The 20,032-nt window shown below is 42.1% G+C and overlaps 1 protein-coding gene across 3 annotated transcripts; it reads right to left on the minus strand.

Annotated features, from left to right (window-relative positions):
- Nucleotides 1-4,669: 4,669 nt before the first annotated feature.
- Nucleotides 4,670-19,912, minus strand: LOC102182496 (carbonic anhydrase 5B, mitochondrial). Of its 3 annotated transcripts, none has more exons than XM_018043780.1 (4): nt 19,848-19,912; nt 15,911-16,105; nt 7,951-8,148; nt 4,670-6,753 (listed from the first exon to the last, which is right to left on the minus strand). In XM_018043780.1, exons 2-4 carry the CDS (start codon nt 16,050-16,052, stop codon nt 6,692-6,694), a joined length of 402 nt encoding a protein of 133 aa, XP_017899269.1. In that variant the 5' UTR covers nt 16,053-16,105; nt 19,848-19,912; the 3' UTR covers nt 4,670-6,691. The 3 variants fall into 3 exon arrangements, with proteins under 3 accessions (XP_017899269.1, XP_005701811.1, XP_005701812.1); XM_005701754.3 differs by having other exon boundaries at nt 19,709-19,896; XM_005701755.3 differs by lacking the exon at nt 19,848-19,912 and adding an exon at nt 19,574-19,681.
- Nucleotides 19,913-20,032: the final 120 nt, after the last annotated feature.

The following is a 20,032-nucleotide window of genomic DNA, read 5'->3' on the forward strand; positions in this document are numbered from 1 at the left end:
TGGAGGCTGAGAGAGGTGAGGAAGCTGCAGAAGAAAAGTCTGAAATTAGCAGAGGTTGGTTCATGATGTTTGAGGACAGAAGCCATATGTGTGACATAAAAGTGCAAAGTGAAGGAGCAAATGCTTATGTAGAAGCTATAGCAAGTTCTCCAGAAGACCTAAGATAATTAATGATGGTGGCTATGCTAAACAACAGATTTTCAGTGTAGATGCAACAACCTTTTATTGGAAGAACATGCCACCCAGGACTTCCATAGCTAGAGAGGAGAAGTCAGTCCCTGCCTTCAAAGTTCCAGAGCACAGACTGACTTTCTTGTTAGTAGCTAATTAACTGGTGACTCAAAGTTGAAGCCAGTGCTCATTTATCATTCTGAAAATTCCAAGGCCCTTAGAACAGAGCCTGCATAATAGCACGTCTTTTTACAACATGGTTCACTGGATATTTTTTTAAGCCTACTCTTGAGGCCTACTGCTCAGGAAAAGATTCCTTTCAAAATATTACTGCCCATTGACAATGCACCTGGTCACCCAAGAGCTCTGATGGAGATATATAACAAGATTAATGTTGTTCTTATGGCTGCTAACAAAGCACCCTTTCTGCAGTCCATGGATCAAGGAGTAATTTAGACTTTCAAGCCATATTATTTAAGAAATACACCTCATCAGGCTAGAGCTGCCATAGTGATTGCTCTGGTGGATCTGGGCATAGTCAGTCAAAACCTTCTGGGAAGGAGTCACCACTTAGATGCCATTAAGAACATTCATGATTCATAGGAAGAAGTCCAAATATCAACATTCACAGGAATTTGGAAGAAGAAGATTCCAATCATCAGGGATAACTTTGAGGGGTTCTTTGCTTAAGTGGAGGAAGCAGCTGCAGATGTGGTAGAAAAAGCAAGAGAATGAGAATTAAAAGGTGACAAAGGAGGCTTTGAAGAATTGCCTCACCATGTGTGTGTGTTTGTGGTGGGTGGGTAGAAGAGTGTTTCTGGTGGCCCTAGTATGTTCAAGGAAACACTTTCAAATGCTGCTTTAGAAGGGCTGGACCCACTGATACAACACTGTCTTGGATTCCAATTCTATGCATCCTTCCCAACAAAGTCCCTCCAACAATCCATGGTTTTCTGCTAGTGAGCTAGAGGTACTTATAAGTGAATCACTCACATGCTTTTACTGGTATATCAACATGTTGATTAATTAAATCCAATTTCTTAGACTTCGAATATGTTTCTTTCAGGCACCAAGAGGTAAAGGATTTCACTGGTCAGTTAATATTGGAGATTAGCATATATCAGTGGTGCTCAACCAGGGTTGAGTTTGCAGTGGATATTGAACAAGGTCTGCAGACATTTTTGGTTGTCAGTACTTGGGGCTATTACTGGCATCCAGTGATTAGAGGCCAGGGATGCTGCTAAACATCCTACAGTGCACAGGACAGCCTCCCATAATGTTACTGTTGGTATATTTATTGGGACCACATAAAATTAATGTAAAACAAACAATTTATCAAGAATAACCATTTAAGGAGAAGTGACATCAAAGGTGTCTTTATGATGTATTCCTATTCAATAAAATGGCATGGATTGTATAGTTAAAGTTTTTTTGGATGCCTTAGGAATGTTTTACAGTTGCTTTGGTTAACATTTTATGTTAAATTCATTGCAAGGTATTTTTAGTTTTTTAGTTTGCATTGTAAGTAGGGTTCTTCCTTCCATTATGTCTTCTGTGATTTTATATGTCAAAGGAGTTGACTTCTATAAATTAATAATGGCATTCCACTAATTTTTTTGTAATTTCATTTATATTTTTTGATCTAACTTTATTGGCTACTAGCAGAATTTAATTCAATTCAATATTTAGTATGCTAATAATAGTGTCATTAGTAGATATCCTTTCCACATTAGGCATACTATTTACTTTTTAGCTGATATTAATCTACTTTATTAGGTTAGGGAGTTCTTTCATTTCTGTTTTATTTTTAAAACAATAGATGGTGATTTTGTGGAATGTGTTCTTGGAATCTCCAAATATATGTCCAAACTGAGACAAGGTGTCAGCATATTTTTTTTAATGTAGAAGCATTATAAGATGTTAAAAAGTGATGTCAAAGTTTGAGCCCAGCCTTGTGTTAAAGAGGCAGACTAGAATTTCTTAATATAGAAATGTAAGAAGAACATACCTGTTCATGATCTACCTCTTATGGGCTGCTTCCAGGTGACAGATTCTGAGAGTAGCAGGTTAGTCAGGGGCCTTGAATAGGTCCCGTAATCCAGGCAGGTGAGCATCAGGCAGGAAGAATCAAATAATCCACAAGGGCATCTCTTTGTGGTGAAAACCACTCAGGAACTGGATGATGAGGTGATGGTACCAGGGGAATCTAGGGAACCAGCAGTTGTCCAGAGGAGCTCCAGTTACCTCTAGACACCTTAGGACAGCATCATGCCCATGCTTTGCTCCTGTAATTAACTACGAATCTCTCTTTTTAAAGTTTAGATATAACTGACTTAAAAAAAAATTGAGACATAACTGACATTTGTATAGTCCTCAGTGGGAGGCGTTAGGTGGTAGCTGGTGCATAAAGAAGGCGGCCTCTCTTTTTCAAGGGAGACTAATGGAATTTTCATTTCTAAAATGCAATGTAAATTAATCTTTGGGGTGGACAGAGGTATCCACCCTGAAAGATGTGGGCAATTGTTCTGTAAAGCTGGACAAACCAAGTTTCTATCAAACTTTTCTCTGCTTCCCGCCTGTGGGAGGGTAGCTAGACTCCAGAAGGCTGCCCTGAGGGTTTGCACAAGGACTGAGAAGGAGCAGGGGTTGGGGCCGAGAAGGGGACTTGTTCTGTTCCCGAGTCCCTGAGTGCTCAGTGGCATGGCAGCCAAAGCAGAGCCCTTCTGTCCCCTGCAGAGTGTCCCAGGGCCAGGGGCTCTCTCAACAGAAGCATCATAAATGGCAAGTTGTCTTAAAGGGCGACTTTCAGAGAACCTCGGTTGCACTGAGGTGAGTTACATTTCCCAATTCAAAGTGCCCTGTTATTGTCTCCACTCAGAGATTGAAACATAAAGCATATCTCAAGTGATTTAGAGGGGAAAAATTACCTTGTGCTTACTTGATGGCAAAATACCAGTTTCTGTAGCTCTTTATGATGTTTGCCTAACTAAAGAACAATGAATGAGAAAATATTAAAAACAACTGACATCTCACTCTAGAATTGTAACAGAATGTAAATTAAAATCAGATTGGTGATTACCTAAAAGCAATCCACAGTACTGGAACTGCAATTAAATTGATAATTTATTTTTTTTTTACATTTTATATTGTGTTTATTTTTTTTAACTTTTTATTTTGTATTGGAGTATAGCCAATTAACAATGTTGTGATAGTTTCAGGTGCACATCAAAGGGACTCAGCCATACAATTTAGAATGTTATAAACATCACTGAATGAAAGTAGACAAAACAAATGAGCAGGCTGTTTGTTGATAGGCTGGAACCCATAGTCTGGGAAAAGGAAAAGGTGTCCTTTTACTCCATCAGCTTCCCTCTCTGGGTCTCACTGGTGCTTGGCACACAAGGGCTCTGGAGGAGGAAGCTCTCAGGGCAAACCAGAGCACAGTAAGGCACAGCTTTCAGTTCAGGCCCCTGAGTCCTGAGAAGCCTTAGTGCAATAACCATGTTTTCCGGTTTCTATATTTTATGCTTTGAAAGCTGAGGTCTTGCTAATGCTAGAGGGATCCCCTCTCCCTGAGTTAGTCAATTGCTAGAGAGAACAACAGGGAGCACACCTTTCATATGCAAACCAGCCAATCAGACCCAAACTACTTCCTTTTGGGGGTTCTTACACTGTAAGTCACTATTCTTTGCCCTAATAACCCCAGGGCCACATACCAGGCAACTAGGGAAAGCCTCGATGCCCAGAGCCTGCTGAAATTATCCCAAGTGGCCAATCCTAAACCTGCTTATGTTGTCTTACCCATTCCTTCCCATGGAAGCCACAACAGAGGTTCTGTCCATGTATTCCCCTGCTCTCTCTGCCTCCTGACCACCCCTGGAGATTCCCCATGTGTCCCCACATGGCATACCATGTCTCTCCTTTTTAGGTATTTGTGAGTATAATAAAATTCTTCCTCCATGATAGCCATAGTCTGTGTGTTTTACCATACCTGATTAAAATAAAACCTGGGTGCCCTTTAAACATTCAGCATCCACAGTGGACTAAGACAGGGAGCTTAGGGGAGGCCTGCACCTGTGGAACCTGTAGGAGCTCAGAGATCCTGTGTAGAGTATGGTCCGTAGAGCTCCAATCCAGTTCTCCAGTTGCTGAGTGACCTGGCAGGAAAGCACTTAACTTCACTGAGCTTTACTTTCTTCATCTAAAACATGGAGATGAGGGTCTGCCAGAGAGTCTTCTATGGGAGATAAACGAAGCACTCCGCAACTGTCGTAAATGTTAGTTCCCTTCCTGATCATTTCTCATAGTTGTTTGCCTTTATCTTTTTACTCCATTTAAAATATATTCTTAACAAATTTCACACTTTAACTGGCATTTATTATTATTCCCTTTTATCCTTTTATACCAGTGCCTAAAAATAGAAATATAATGCAAACCACAGAGGTAATTTTAAAGTTTCCAGAAGTCGTACTAAAAAAGTTAAAAAAGAAACAAAACACAGGTGAACTTAATTTTAATACATACAGCACATGTGAATTTGTATGCTAAATTTTCATCAGAAATACTTGATTTGTTTATTTTACACTTGAGTTGTATATTTTACACTTGAAAATGTATATAACATACCCAAGCTGTTCCAGACATTTTCAAGTTTTCCAATAACTGAATTGTCAGTTCCTAAATTTAAATGACAATTGATTAAAATAAAATTTAAAATTCATGTCCTCACAGTAGCCACATTTTAAGTGCTCAACAGCCATATATGACCTGTGGCTACCATACTGGACAGCCTAGTTTTATACCATTTGAAATATATTCTTAATCTTTTAACCATTGTTTATCATACCAATGTATTGATCCCCATATTCTTAAAGAAAATAACAATATTCTAATGTTCTATCTTTTCATTCTAGAATGCAACACATCATTTAAACTTGGTAAGATTTTTTTTAACCTTTAAAAATATTCCTACCATAGCCAAACCATCTTCTTCCAGTTGCTGCGCCCTCAAAACTTTAAAATTGGATTGCATTCTGATATACCAAGTGCAGCTGAAACACCATTAAACGAATTAGTGCTTGATCATATAGGATCACTCCAAAATAAGTTGGTGGCCTTATTCAGCCTATACTATTTAAACATGTTTCCTCACCTAAAATAAAGCCACTGGTAAAAACATGACAGTCTGGTGCAAAATGAGATAGGAACAAAGAATAGGAAGAAACCTATGCAATTAATTATGCAATTAATGGAGCAGCAATTAATATTACTTTGAATAAAGGATTTATCTGGGGAGAAACATTTTAAAAATTTTATAGTAAAATGAGTAACATTTCAGTGAGGGATCAATATTTATTCATTCTCATCTTGATCTGCAGGAAATACTAAAATCCAAAATCCATTTGCATCAAAAGGAGAGAAGATGCTTGTCTTGAGAGAAACAGATTCTTCCTATGGGAATTAGACAGGAATTGCAGACATATTCCTTTTTTGAGGCATAACCAGTTGAAATGTGTTTCTATTTTTAATGTAACATTTAAAATTAAATTAGCAGAAAAGTTGTAAGAAGAAATTTTATTTTCTTACATGCTCCCTATTTTTCCCTACAAATTATTCGTTGTCCATCATTCATGAACTTTCTGGCATTGCCACCCCAGAGACTCCCAAGTGAGACACCACAAGATCACGGTTAACTTTGCCTTCTTCTCATTTGAAGAAGACTCCAAGTTCTTTTATTTTTATATTTTGCTTTTATTTTTAAAATGCTTGTTAAAACTTGCTTTCTCTCCTTTGATTGCCACAGGCTCCCATCATCTCCCATGTAGATTAATCTTGTACTGTTGCCTGGGTTAACCTCAAAAAAAATGAAGCAACTGACCAATTATTTAGATGATATCATGTTATACCATTCTCTTGTTTAAAAATAACCAGTGTTATTTTTAGGCAGTCAGAAGACTGCCTTCCATCTACCCTCTTAATCTTCAGTGGTCACCATTCTTCCTGCTTCTCCCCACAGCATACCCTCTCATGTTGGCCACAGTGGGTTTTGGACACTTTCTTAACATCTGTTTCTGCACATGATTTTCCTTCAGTCTGGAATGCCCTTCTAATCCTCTTGGCACATGCCTATTCATCCTTCAATACCCAACACAAATGTCCCCTCCTTAGTGAAATCACCATACACTCCTCTGAACAGTCTATCACACCCTCATCTGTGGTCCCACAGTATTTTTAGAAACTCTTTTTCAAATCATATTTGCTGTATAATTCTAATTTACTATATGTTTCTCTCACTAGTCTTTGAATTCTGGGACGCCAAGAATCGAGTTGTTATTTCTAGCACTTAGTGCCATGTCTGGCACATGATTGGCACTTAGTAAATGTTGAATTAATAAATAAATCAATGAATGACAAAATACATACATGTTGCTGGGTGACCAAATCTTTTTCTTGCCTGACTAGCCTTTTGTTCTGTACAGTTGACCTTTGAATAACGCAGAGGTTAGGGGTGCCAGCCACCTCACAGTTGAAAATCAGCATATTTAATTTTACAGTTGGTTTTCCTCATCCTTGGTTCCACATCTGTAGATTCAACCAACAACGGATGGTATAGTACTGTAGTATGCATTTTTTTAAAAACCCATGCATAAATCTGACTAAGTAGTATTGCTATTTAATATAAATTTTATTTGTCAAGTCAGTTAGCAGGGGATTACCACATATTCAACACACACAGGAAATAAATTTCTAGCAAAGTTTAAACTTCATGCCCTATCTTCTACATCAGTAATACAATCTATACACAGAGATATATGTATTAACAGAAATACTATTTATTCTAGTAGATGAAAACATGAATAAAAATGAGAAGAGACACTTATCATACACTCAGAGAAGTCTAAGGAGGATCCAGCAATCCTGCTTCTGGGTATATACTCAAAAGAATTGAAAACAGCATCTTGAAAAGATATTTGTACACCCATGTTCATAGCAGCATTATTTACAATAGCCAAAAGGCAGCTGCCACAAATAGATGAAGAGATAAACAAAATGTGGTATATACAGCTGACCCTTAAACATCATGGGTTTGAACAGCATAGGTCCACTTATACATGGATTTTTTTTTCCTTAAGTAAATATGCCAGTACCACATAATCTGCAGCTGCGTGGCTCCGCAGATACAGAGGAACTGCAGATATGGAGGGCTGGCTTTAAGGTACACTTGGATTCTCAATTTTGTAGAGGGTTGGCGCTCCTCTGTGTTGTCTAAGGATTAACTGTACATACAATGGAATATTATTTCTCTTTAAAAGGAATGAAATTCTTATACACGTTACAATATGAATGAACCTTGAAACATTATGCTCAATGAAATCATCCACTCATTAAAAGACAAATATTGTATGATTCCACTTAAATGAGGCACCCAATAGTCAAAATTCATAGAAACAGAAGTAAAGTGTTCATTGCCAGGGGCTGGAGGGGTGGGGGGTGGGGAATAAGCAGTTATTATTTAATAGGTACAGAGTTATAAGGATGGATGGTGGTGATGGTCATACAACCGTGTGACTGTAGTTAATACTACTGAACTGTACACTTAAAAAAAAAGCTAAGATGGTAAATTTCATGTTATGTGTATTTCACAATGAAAAAAAGAAGTAAGTCCAATGAGTCCCATACCACTGCTACCAAGAGACTTCCCGGGGCTGTGTGATGTGGCCTGTGCTGACATGAAGTTGTCCCTTTAACTCCAGATGAGACCACGGGTCTGGCTCTCACCTGATTTATCTGCAGAGTCTTCAAATTCCACGAGGAAAGAGTACCCATTATTCCAGACGTGGAGGCAGGTGGTCGGGTCATAAGAGATGGTGAGCGGCTGTAAGCCAGGATCGTAGACACTGTCCCTCCACCGGATGTTGATGGGCGACTGGCGCTCACCCGCCGGGGCCAGGTCCACTTTCTCCCAGAGGGGGTGCACTAGGAGAAAGCACATCGGGGCTGTCATCGAGAGGCCCACTAGCTGGGATCCTCACTGTGGGGATCATATGGGCCCACGTAGGCGTGTCCTCTGAGTTCACCTCTTATGGGAGCCAGCTGTGAGGATTAGGCAGACATCCTGCAAAGCCTGGCCAGACGTTACCATTGCTAAGGTCCCTGGAGTTCTGTCTGTCACATGCATAGCTATGACACTGTAAGTTCAGGGGTACACGCACACTCTGTCTCACACGGCATCACCGGTGCTGATTTTTCTACCAGACTCAAGTGCCAGGTCTTTGTGGCAAGTCTCTGATAAATTTCAACAAATTTCTTATAATAAAGAGAGCTCTTCACTTTCACTTTTCACTTCTATGCATTGGAGAAGGAAATGGCAACCCACTACAGTGTTCTTGCCTGGAGAATCCCAGGGACGGGGGTAACCCCAGTGAGCTGCCATCTATGGGGTCACACAGAGTCGGACACGACTGAAGTGACTTAGCAGCATGCACATGTGATAGACAGACTCCATGTGTATAATTCAGGTTGTCCAGGTCTCTGCCCTTTAGAAGCAGCATGGATGGGCAGAACCAAGACTAAAAGGAAAACCAGACAAAATATGAATTGAGATAAATCATGACCAATGCCCCTCTGTACCTCATCCGACCGCTGAGAACGAACCTGAGGATTTGAGAAAGTGACAAGGCAGCTGCTGCCCAGTCAAACCCCTCTGTGCATGGCAGGGTCACTGGTACTCCACTTGTCAGAAAAAAACAAGCTTGCCTCCGGTTTCCTCTTACACGGGAGATGGTTCTCTTCCTGAGATAGCTGCCCCAAGCGGGGTCCTACAAGTGGCTCACAGTATAGACAAAGAGCGTGCCAAGGCAGTTTCTAGACTAGTGGTTCTCACAGGAGGGAGCTATGGGGACCCCAGGAGACATTTGGTAATGTCTGGAGACACTTTTCAGTTGTCCAACTGGAGGAGGGTGCTACTGACATCTAGTGGGTAGAGGCCAGAGATGCAGCTAAACATCCTCCATAGTAGCAGGACTGGCTTTCACAAGAATTACATGCCCCCAAATATCAGTAATGCCAAAGTTGAGAAAGCCTGGTCTAGAGCCAAAAGCAATAGGCAAACTCAGGGTATTCCCTTTTTTCTGCTCAGCTTTTCACATACTGCAGATCATCTCTTCTCCAGAGAGGTCTGAACCCAACGTTTTGGGTTTTCTCCCTCGGTATAAAGTAACTTCTGAAGAACAAGAACTTATTTGAGAGCAGGAGAACTTTCTGTTTCAGAAATCTAAAGTGAAAACTGGGGGGAACTGGCACCATATAATCATATTATTATTGGACTGGAATGCAGATTCTTTGCAGGCAGGAGCCATGTCTTCCTCCCCTCTGTAGCTCCTAATTTGATATCTGAGCATGGATTATCCAAATGCTATTGTTGGGTTAAAAAGCTGTATTTGGTAGGTTTTTAGTTTGGTATTTTAAAGCTTTCAGAAACCCCCAGAACAGGCCTGAGTCAGTCTTAAAGCTGACCGCCAGCAGAGGCCTGACATCATTTCCCCTCTGAGATGCCCAGAGGGAGGCTGAGGCTTTGAGCATTTACACCCTTCAAAACCAGCTGGTGAGGGTCTGTCTCCCATGGAGACTAGGGAAGACAGGAATGATGAGCAGATGCCTAAGATGATGCCGTTTCACCTTTAATTGGCCACCACTTTGTTCAGGAAATGCCTAGAATCTTCTCCCTCACCCACAGAAACAGTAGCCTGAGGAAACCAGGCCTGTTCCTTCAGTGGCTCTTTTATGGTCGTAACACTCCTATCAATTCACGCCCTTCAGTTCCCAAGTTTAGCTTCCAGGCTTTCTCCCACTCACCTCCTCCTTTAGGAACCCAGACCACCCCCCACAACTATCAGGGAACCTTTGGTCACCGTCCTCTTAGTGAAGCCAGCTTTTGCCCAGGGCTTGTTTTACTAAAGATAAATTCACATTTTTGTTCTCTTCTCTCTTCCTGCATTCTAACAAAGTAAAAGTTAAAATTATTTCTCGGGAATTGCTCAGACTTTCCCTCCAAGTAGGAAGGTGATTATATGCGTTAATGGAGCCTGTGTTTCCAGCTTCTTCTGTGGGGAAAATGAAATAAACAGAGCTAGTGATTCCGTCAACCAGGGTTTAAGGGGTGACACCACACTGTCATTAGGAACAGTTCACTAATGTGCTAAGAGCAACACAATCCCTCTAGATCCCATAGTGAAGATGTGCTCGCCTTTAGTCCTTATGTGCCTGATTGGTCCTGGCTTTGCTTGACTTTGTGCTTGTACCACCTTCGGCTCCTGCCTCTGAGGTGCCCGTTTTTCAGCATCATGCCTGCCTTAGCCCCTTTATTCCTATTCCTCCTCAGAAATCAACTTCCCCTCATTCAGTTCAGGTTTGGCTCCTATTTTTGGCTTCTCACCTCTTCAGCAAGTGTCATTTCCATACCTCTCTGATTATCCTCTTAAACAATCCTCTCATTAATCATTGCATTCTGGTCTTTTCCTTCAAAACGTTTATTACACAGGTATAATGATAATTATATGCATGTATGCATACTTATCTGCTGCCCCTCTAGTTCCCCCCTAGCTGGCTTTTAATCACTGCTTGTGGACTAAATGTACAAAATAAAGACCATTCTGGGAAGGGTTTGAGAGGGTAAGAGGCAGGAAGGCTAGGGCCCCAAACGGAGGAAATAGGCTGCAAGTGTCAGACATTTTTTCTCTCTCTTAAGCAGCAGGAAGAAACAAACTACAAGTCAGATGTTTTCCCTTCTCTATACAAAATTAAAAGGTGGTTTCCTTTAAAATTCTGTGTTGCCATGGCAACACCTGTTTCCACCAGAACTTAACTTTTCTCAAACCTTGAGCTAAGCAAACAATGTGTTTTTCTTATGGAAATGTTTTTCTTAAGCTATGTTAATGAACTATGTATTTATCTTAGACTCCCTCTTTCTTAGGTCTATTCTGCTTAAGACTCAGAACACACTTGACAAACCAATATGTTTTACTCAGGCAAATGTTCTCTTAAGCTGTGTTAATAAGACTATGTATTTACTTGGAAACCTGCCTTTCGTCAAGATTCATATCAGTCATTTTAAGGCCTGGGATGACTCACCTTGTGCCAGTGCTATCTCAAAATGGATGTTGTGGGTGATAGGCCTGATGCCACTCAGTTTTGAGACACTTCCTTTCTCTATTAGCAGCCTGCTAGTAAGTATATAACTTCCTGCTAAAGACTAGCAGTGGGGCACTCTTTCTGCCCCTTTCTTATGTCTCCGTCAGCTTTCTCTATCTCCTTTATACGTTAATAAAACTTTATTACACAAAAGCTCTGAGCAGTCAAGCCTCGTCACTGGCCCTGGATTAAATTCGTCTCCTCCGGAGGCCAACAATCCTGGCGTCTTTCAAGGCTCAGCAACAACCTTTCGGGTTCATTCCTGTCTTACCTTTATTTCCTTTTACTCTGCTGAGCACATTGTTTTTTCCTTAAGGATCTTTGAGGTTTCTCTCTTCTTTGCCCAGCCCATGACCACCAGCCTAGTTTAGGCCCCTACACCATACACTTTTCCTTGAAGAAAAGTCCTTTTGCTCACTTTTCCTCCTCTGTTACTGTTAGGAGAAGCACACTGATGGAAACTGCCCACCCTGGCCAGGCACCATAGTAACCATTTGCGTAAGTTGTTTTATGACAGGAGATCCTGATAAGAAATATGGAACTAATAAGCCACCAACAACCGGAAGAATTCGGGAAAGGTTGAAAGGAAACACTGGGTGTCCGTCCACTTTCCAGAATCCCTCTCGCTAGCACCCATCTTGGCTGAGCGATGTGTGCGCCACCAGGAAAGACTCTGAATTAGAATGACTGGCCAAAGACCACCAGGAAACTAATCCCATCACCATAAAACCTGAGACTGCGAGCCACGCGGCAGAGCAGTTTTCCTGGGTTCCATTACCCTTATTGCTCTCCACCCAGGTGCCCTTTCCCAATAAAATCTCTTGCTTTGTCAGCACGTGTCTCCTCGGACAATTTTTTTCCATGTGTTAGACAAGAGCCCAGTTTCGGGCCCTGGAAGGGGTCCCCTTTCCTGCAACATTACTACCCTCTACTATGTTTTGCCATCCATCAATTTTCCTAAATTACCTTTATTATGTTGTTCCCATGTTAAAGACTATGTGAAGTTCAAACTTCTGTGTCCAGGCACCAAGGTTTTCATATTAGGAACCCACCATGCCCATCTAATTTTATTTCTCATCCTTCCCAAACTCTGGTCTTGCCACGCTATTCCAGAACCTTGCCAGGTTACTCCCATTGGTCAGTCAGTGAGATGTGCTGAAAATGTAGGGTATAGGATACCCCACTGGGCTTTGAAGACTTACTCATGTAAACTACCTCACTAATAATTTTTATATTGATTACATGTTACAGTGATAATATTTTGGATATATTGAGTATATTATGCACATGTGTGCATGCTCAGTTGTGTCTCTTTGCGACACCATACAAAGGCCCACCATACACCTCTGTCCATGGAATTTTCCATGCAAGAATACTAGAGTGGGTTGCCATTTACTGCCCCAGAAGGTTCTTTCCTGGGACCAAACTTGCATCTCTTGTGGCTCCTACATTGGCAGGCAGATTCTTTACCACTGTGCCACCTCAGCATTTGACCTGTTTCTTTATCCCTCACTTAGTGTGACTATTAAATCAGAAGAGTACATGTGGCTTGCATTATATATCTTTTGGACATTACTGCTCTATACCGTCATTAACCTTTTCTCCTGTATCTTGCCCTGTACTGTCCTTTTTCTTGAGATATGCTATTTCCTCATCAAATTGAATGCCATCCTAGTGGGCCTAGGGATACTGCAGTGAGGGTATACACAGGGACCCTCCATGTGACTTTGTTGAGGATGGTCACAGAATCACAGACTGCCTTGTTAGAGCATCAGGGCTGTAAGAGGCACTGTGACGCTGAGCCCAGGTAACCACAGCATCACATGCAGTTACCTACAGCAGACTAAGGCCCATGTTTCCTGGTGGTCAGTTTAGGGCTTTTTGCTAGTGCTCTGTAGCTGCAGATACCCCTGAGGCTGTTAATTAAATCCAAAAGGTTCTTAATGCATCCATTGTTTCTCAAGATGATTTGAAAGTTAATGGAAAACAATATAGTCTGGGTATCCCAGCCCATATTATCAGGGGAATAATGGAATTCTTTGTGAAGACACTGCAAAACAAGCTTTTCTCCAGGCTTTATTAGTGTTCTTTGAAATTAATTAGAGAAATGATAGAACAGTTTTCTAACATAGTTCAGTTATAAAATAGACCAGTCCTGTCAAATAGAAGTTTCTCTGCTAATGGAAATTTCCACAGGTGGCCATACAATCTGAATACATTATTTACATGTAAATACATACATGTGGCTAATAGCTACATTTTATACATTGCTATTCTATTCCAATTTGTTTTAAAAATAAATGTTCCTCTTCTGTCTAAAACTAGGGAGATCACAAATGTTAAGAATCAATAGAATAGTAACAAATCTGTACCATTTCCATTCTAGATTATATTTCTTATATTTCATTAAATTAAAAATTAGTATTATTAAACCTATTTCCCAATGGTCTAAGATCTCATACCTAAATGTTTTTTATCAGACAAAAAATTAGGCTAAATTTCACTAGATGATACATGAAATGTAATTGATTTTCTTTTCATTTTGGGTAATTGGTGCAGGCTTTTATCTTTATTTTATCATATTACCAGTCCGCAGGGTTAGGACTGTCAACATTTACTGTCTGTAACTTGAGAGCACAGCAAATAGCAGTTTGAGTTGACACCAGTGATTCCCTGGGGCTGATGGGGAATGAAGGTAAAGCACGGGGCACAGGCCCCAGTGAAATGCTGCTTCTCAATCTGCCATCACCCTCCTCCTCAGTCAGTCCTCGCTGTGCTCCCCAGATCCTAAAAATGGTCAGACATCTGAGGGGACTGCTGAGCATATGACATGATGATGGTGGTGATGACGTGACAACTGTGGTACTGGAGGTAGCTGCCAGCACTGAGTTCTCACTGTGTGGGAGGCGCTCGCTAACAACTTTGAACATTAACTAACCCCTAGTGGTCTTGGATCACAAGTGTATTGGGCCTTCCTCTGGGGTACTAAGCTTCCAGAATCAATGAGTATTGTCTTCCTAACCAAATGATGAGGGACCAGGATATCCAAACAGGACATGCTCAGTGGCCCAGGGCACCAAAGACCAATATTCTCCTGGGTGGAACAAGGAGGGACAGTGTAATATGTGAAAACCACAATCAAACAGTGAGTCTCACCTGTTTCCTCTAGTAAGTAACAAATAAGAACATTTCATCTGATGTGGGAAATTAACCAAAAGAAGTCCCCCTGGGACTTCCCTGGTGGTCCAGTGGCTAAGATCCTGCATTTCCAATTTCCAACTAGATCCCACATGCTGTTCAAAAAGGACCCCATGTGTTGCAACCAAAGATTCCGAGTGCTGCAACTAAAACCCAAATAAATAAAAATAAATATAAAAAATGTTTATTGAAAGACAGAATACCCCACCTACCTAAGCCACTACTTTTGGGGTTTTGTCAGCACTAAAAGGAGCAAACTATCCTAAAGACATGGGCATACTTGATTTACTTTCATCATTGTGTAAATACAAAAAAGTAAATACTTTCTGTAAATATAAACAAACAAGAAAATAAGGAATACCCTCACACACAAGATTTAGTAACTAGATAAATATGACTACTTTTTTCCATTTTTAGCCTTAGACTGCAAAGTACCAGTGTTGAGAAGAAGCCATTCTGGGGAGGATGTGGGCTTGCTGGTAGGAAGAAACACCCAGCAACCAGCAATTTATTATGACTCAGGCCAGTTCAGTTTAATGAGAACACAGTTAGTGATGGAAGAAACAAAATAAACTTAGAATAAAAATATATATATATGAAGCAGTTTCAAGGCAATGGATTTAGCTAGACTGGCATTCTCATAAATTCCTTTTTTAATGTGCAAATAAGGTCAGAGAGAGTAAACCCAAGGAAGAAAAGTTGAGAAACCTACAATCTGGAAGCAAACCAACATTGGAAAACTGTGTGAATTCACTGTGAATGGTGGAAAATATAGAAAATAACTATTTGGCAGATACACTTAACCAGTGCATTAAACTCATGTCTCCACCATCACACCCATTATCCTCTCCTATCATCCCAGGGGTTCTGTGCCAGTGTCCCTTTGCCTCCAGGGGACCTTTAGGGAGGTCTTGAGACAGTGAGGGATGCCATGCAACATCTGCAGCGCACAGTCCAGCCCCGACAGCACGGAATGAGCCACCCCCATGGCAGCAGTGCTGTGGAGTCAGGGAAGACCATCTGCCACCTCCCCTGATCTGCGGGGTCACAGCGAAGCACACATGGGCCAGGTGGTCAGCTACAAGGAACTCTTCTGCAATTTCTGATGAGAGATGGAACGCTCCAGACTACATCATCATGATGTGTACCTCAGACTTAGGTCAGCTGTAGCTCAATAAAGTTAGGGGAAAATTTCCCATATTTTCACAAACAGAGAAATAATAGGGTATTCTCCTCAAGGCATCTAATCCCAGTCTGGAATGCCACTGACATCAGAGCTGCACACACTCAACACACGTGACTCTTAGGAAACAACCAGGCTTCCGCTCTGTCCAGGCAGCCGTGTACTCACAGACTCGGTTCCGGGATTTGTAAGTGCAGGTGTAGAGGCTGCAAGGCCTTGCAGGGGTGGACCTTGGAATCTGGAACCTTCTCCACAGGGTCTTGCATGGAGAGGCTTGAAGAATGACCCTCAGGTAACTCATCACCACCATCTTTAGCTTAAAATCTTGATCAGCTCTCCAGTAGCTTGCAGAAACCTAATAACCTAGAGGCAGGACAGAAGAGGCAAAGCCATAAACAACAGAGGTCCCGATCATGTGGAAAACATCATTCAGATTGTTTGTATGGGGAAGGGGGAGGTAAATATGGTAGGAGTGGAGTAACCCAGGAGGACGGTGCTAGCAGATGAGGTCCAGAGGTAGTGGATGCCGTATCAAGGAGACATCTACGCCATTGTAAAGGTTCTTTCTCAGGGTTTCTCAGCTTAGGCATTGTTGACATTTTTGACTAGACAAGTCTGTTGTAAAGAACTGGTCTTTGCACTGTAGCATGTTTAGAAGCATCCTTTGTCTCCACCTACTAGATACCAGTGGTACCCTCCATCCAACTGTGACAACCCAAAATATCCTCAGGCATTGCAGATGTCCCCTGGAGAACAGGAGTCACCTCTGATTGGGAACTACTGCTCTATGCAAAATGGGAACACAATGAGGTTTTTGGAGTAGAGGAGGAATTTAATCTGATATACATTTAAAAAATATCATTCAGGGTGGCCTATTGGAAAATGACCAGAATAGAAAAAAGAAGCAGGGACTCCATTCAGGATAATCCAGGGGCTGCAACTAAGGATGCTGCAGTGGATGTGGTGGGAAGTGGTTGGGCATTGGCTGTATCTTCAGGCCAGAGCCTGTAAGATGTGAAAGAAAGCAGTCAAGGAACACTGGCAGATTCTTGGCCTAAACAACTGCAAGGATGGAGTTGCCATGAACTGAGATGGGAAGGCTGTGTGTGGAAAAGGTTTTGGGTGGGAAATCCATAGATCAGATTTGGGTATGTGGAGTTTGAAATGAAATTCTGATAATTCAAGTGGGAGAATATGGTAGAATAGTCTAGCTTATGGTAGAACGAGGATGAATCCCTGAACAGAGAAACAGAACCTGGCACAGCGGGCGAGGGAAAGATGGTGCTCTTATTGCTAACCCTACTGGATTTGAGGTGCTGGGGCGGGGGCAGGCGAGAGCAAAGGTCTAGGGAGAGTTGGCAATGCAGTGCTGCTGCTCAGGAGACGTGAGGCTAGAAAGAGAAACAAAATCCCCTCCCCCAGGGCTAACAGGTGTCTAGAGGGAGACTAACAAAATGGAGTGATTAGGGAGGCCTAGAGAAAAGTCAAATGCAATCAAGGAAGGAAGGGAGCATGAAAGGTCAGGGGCAAGGAGGGTTCCAGGGAAATTTAAATAGAAAATTTAGCCTGCAATGTGGGAGACCTAGGTTCGATCCCTGGGTTGGGAAGATACCCTCAAGGAAGAAATGGCAACCCACTCCAGTATTCTTGCCTGGAGAATCCCCATGGACAGAAAAGCCTGATGGGCTGCAGTCCATGGGGTCATAATGAGTCGGACACAACTGAGTGACTAAGCACAGCACAGGCTACAATACCTGTAACAAGAGACTATTTATGTCAAGATATATGCTTCAGAAAGATCCTTATCAGAAAAATGTTTATGAATTTGTACCTAAACTGCAAAATTTAGCATTAAAAGTAAACTAATACTCATTATTAAATAGGCCACGGGTGAATCCTGGAATGTATAAATGTACAGTATTCTCAAGCTGTATTTTGTTTTATAGGCACAGAAAGATGTGCCCATGACATGGATGGACCCCAGGGAAGGTAAGCTTTCTGTGCTACATCCCCTTTGCTATTATTATTTATGTTCTTAGATTTTACTTACACCTTCCTTATCTGCTGTTTTGCAGACAGAAATCCATGAATGAAAATAGATTCCAAAAGCCTTTTAAAATAATTTGTAGATTAGTTATTAAATGCCTTGGCTCTCGAACTCTGCCTGATTAAGCCATTTATACTTTGCAAAACAGAAAAAAAATAACCCAACTAAAGGTTATTACGTTGAAAACAAATTTCTTGATTCTTATCAAATGGACTGTTGACTTTTTGCCTTCTGATTTAGAAAGGAAGATAGCCTTTTCCAATTCTCTGAAATTTTAATTATATGTTTCCTTATCTTGACTGAGAAAGATCTACTTCCTCCTCTGACTCACTTCTTTCAAAGTATGATCCCAATATGGGGTTATCAAAGGTTAAGTTTATAATTGTTTAGTGTACTGCAACTAATTGCTCCAGTGGAATTTCCCTCTTTCCATCAGATGTCCTCAATATTCATATTTAGTCAAAAGGAACTCAACTCTTATTGTACTCCAAGTATAAGTGGTGGCAGCCTTTTGCCTGGAAGGGCAGATGTGCACAAGCACAGCAATGGTGCTCTTGCTTCTTTCGGCCTTTAGATGAATTTTTAGACCTGGCATTGAGTTTAAATTTCTGAGTAAAGTAGGAAAGCCTTAGAAAGTTGAAAGGTTTTCATTTCCAAGATACTCAGGAACAGTGTAGCTCTTTATTAGGGCCCTAAGCGGGGAGGGGGGGAAAGCAGGAGATGAATGAACTTTGGTAAGCTGTGGACTTCAATGCAGGCTGAGAATAGAGACCATTCTGAGGGATGTGCAGGGGCAGCTTATGGGTAGGGTGAAAGCTTTCACCAGATTCCCGAGCTCCCTCCATATTCCATCAAGAATTTTGAACAGCACAGTGAAGATGACCAGGTTGTCAGCAAAGGAAAAAGGGGAAGCAGAAAGCAATGCGGTTTACAGTGGTTGACAGAGAATGAATCCTACTCAACATATGGTGAACACATCTTTGTTATCTCCCCATGTTTTTCAAGCTTTTCAACAAAAATAAACAAGAGGAAATTACATTAATAACAAGGAATTTCCAGCATCCTTAGAGCAGTATCTTTTACTTTATTTATTTTTTGGCCTCCCTGCACCTTAGTTTCCAGACTAGGGATCGAACCCATGCCCCCTGCAATGGAAGCTTGGAGTTTTAACCACTGGACCACAAGAGAAGTCTGAGAGCAGTAGCTCTTAACTCATGCCACAAAGAATCACAGCCACCAACAACATCTGTATTTGGTAGACACTTCCCCTCTAGCTCCAGGACTGGACACAAAAGAAAAACAAAAGAAGAACTGAGTAGAGAAGGCTTAGATATGGCCACAAGACATAGCTGCTGATCCTCTGCTCTGAGGGTGGTTGTGAATCTGTCCATAGCCCTTGGCATAGTCAGGGAGATCAACAATGCAGGTATGACTGAATCCCAGTTTGGTAGGACTCGATCACTGAAACTGCCAGCCCCTCACTTCCCAAACTCTCTGGGACACCTGTTCTACTTTTAAATGCACAAAACTCTAAGGGAGGGGGTGTAGTTTTCTGGCGACTCTCATAGCAGTGGAACAGGATTAGAGGAGGGAAGGAGTGATTTCCTGCTTCTTTCTCCTCCGCCCAACAGAGGAGCCCCGCCGGGACTGGCCATGTCTAGAGGGGCCAAAAGCTGTCCCGGGTCCGGAGCCCACTGCAGCGTGTGGTAATGTATAGAAAAGGATCCCTGCTCTCTCTGCTAGGTAACACTTCCCTGCGCCCACGCTCCACTTAACCGCCCGACCTTATCCGAAGATTTCCCAGAGCGGAAACCCCTCTGTTTGCCACCGGGATGCGAGGGTCATGCGTGCGGCCATGTTGTCTACGCCCCCTGTCGCCTAGATACGCCCCTCACGCCGCAACACCTCATTTGGCTTACCCCACGTCAGGGCCCCGCACGCTCCGCCCACGTCCCGACGAAGCCGGAAATCCTTCCCCGCCCCCGGCCACACTCCCCGTGTCGGAGACCGAAACTCTTCTCCGCCCAGCCCTCCACCTGCTCTTCTCCCTGACTATACCGCTGCTGCCATCGCTCCGGGCTTCCAGCCGCGGTAAGGAGCCTGTGCGGTAAGTTGGTCCCGCCTCTGGCCTCTGCCTGGACCCACCCTTCCTTGGAGCAGGGCCATCTTTGTCGCACACCTTAGTGCGTCAAAGCCACGCCCCCACAGACCATCCACCGCCACGTTCACGGTACGTCCTTACG

The sequence above is a fragment of the Capra hircus genome, assembly GCF_001704415.2.
Source record: "Capra hircus breed San Clemente chromosome X unlocalized genomic scaffold, ASM170441v1, whole genome shotgun sequence".
Lineage (NCBI taxonomy): Eukaryota > Metazoa > Chordata > Mammalia > Artiodactyla > Bovidae > Capra > Capra hircus.

Coding starts and splice junctions, on each gene's coding strand:
- LOC102182496 (XM_018043780.1), bottom strand. CDS start 16,052: ATGGTGGTGATGAGTTACCTGAGGGTCATTCTTCAAGCCTCTCCATGC. Junction 8,149..15,910: donor CAAATCCCGGAACCGAGTCT/GTGAGTACACGG, acceptor GCTTTCTCCTAG/TGCACCCCCTCTGGGAGAAA. Junction 6,754..7,950: donor AGACTCTGCAGATAAATCAG/GTGAGAGCCAGA, acceptor TTGAATCTACAG/ATGTGGAACCAAGGATGAGG.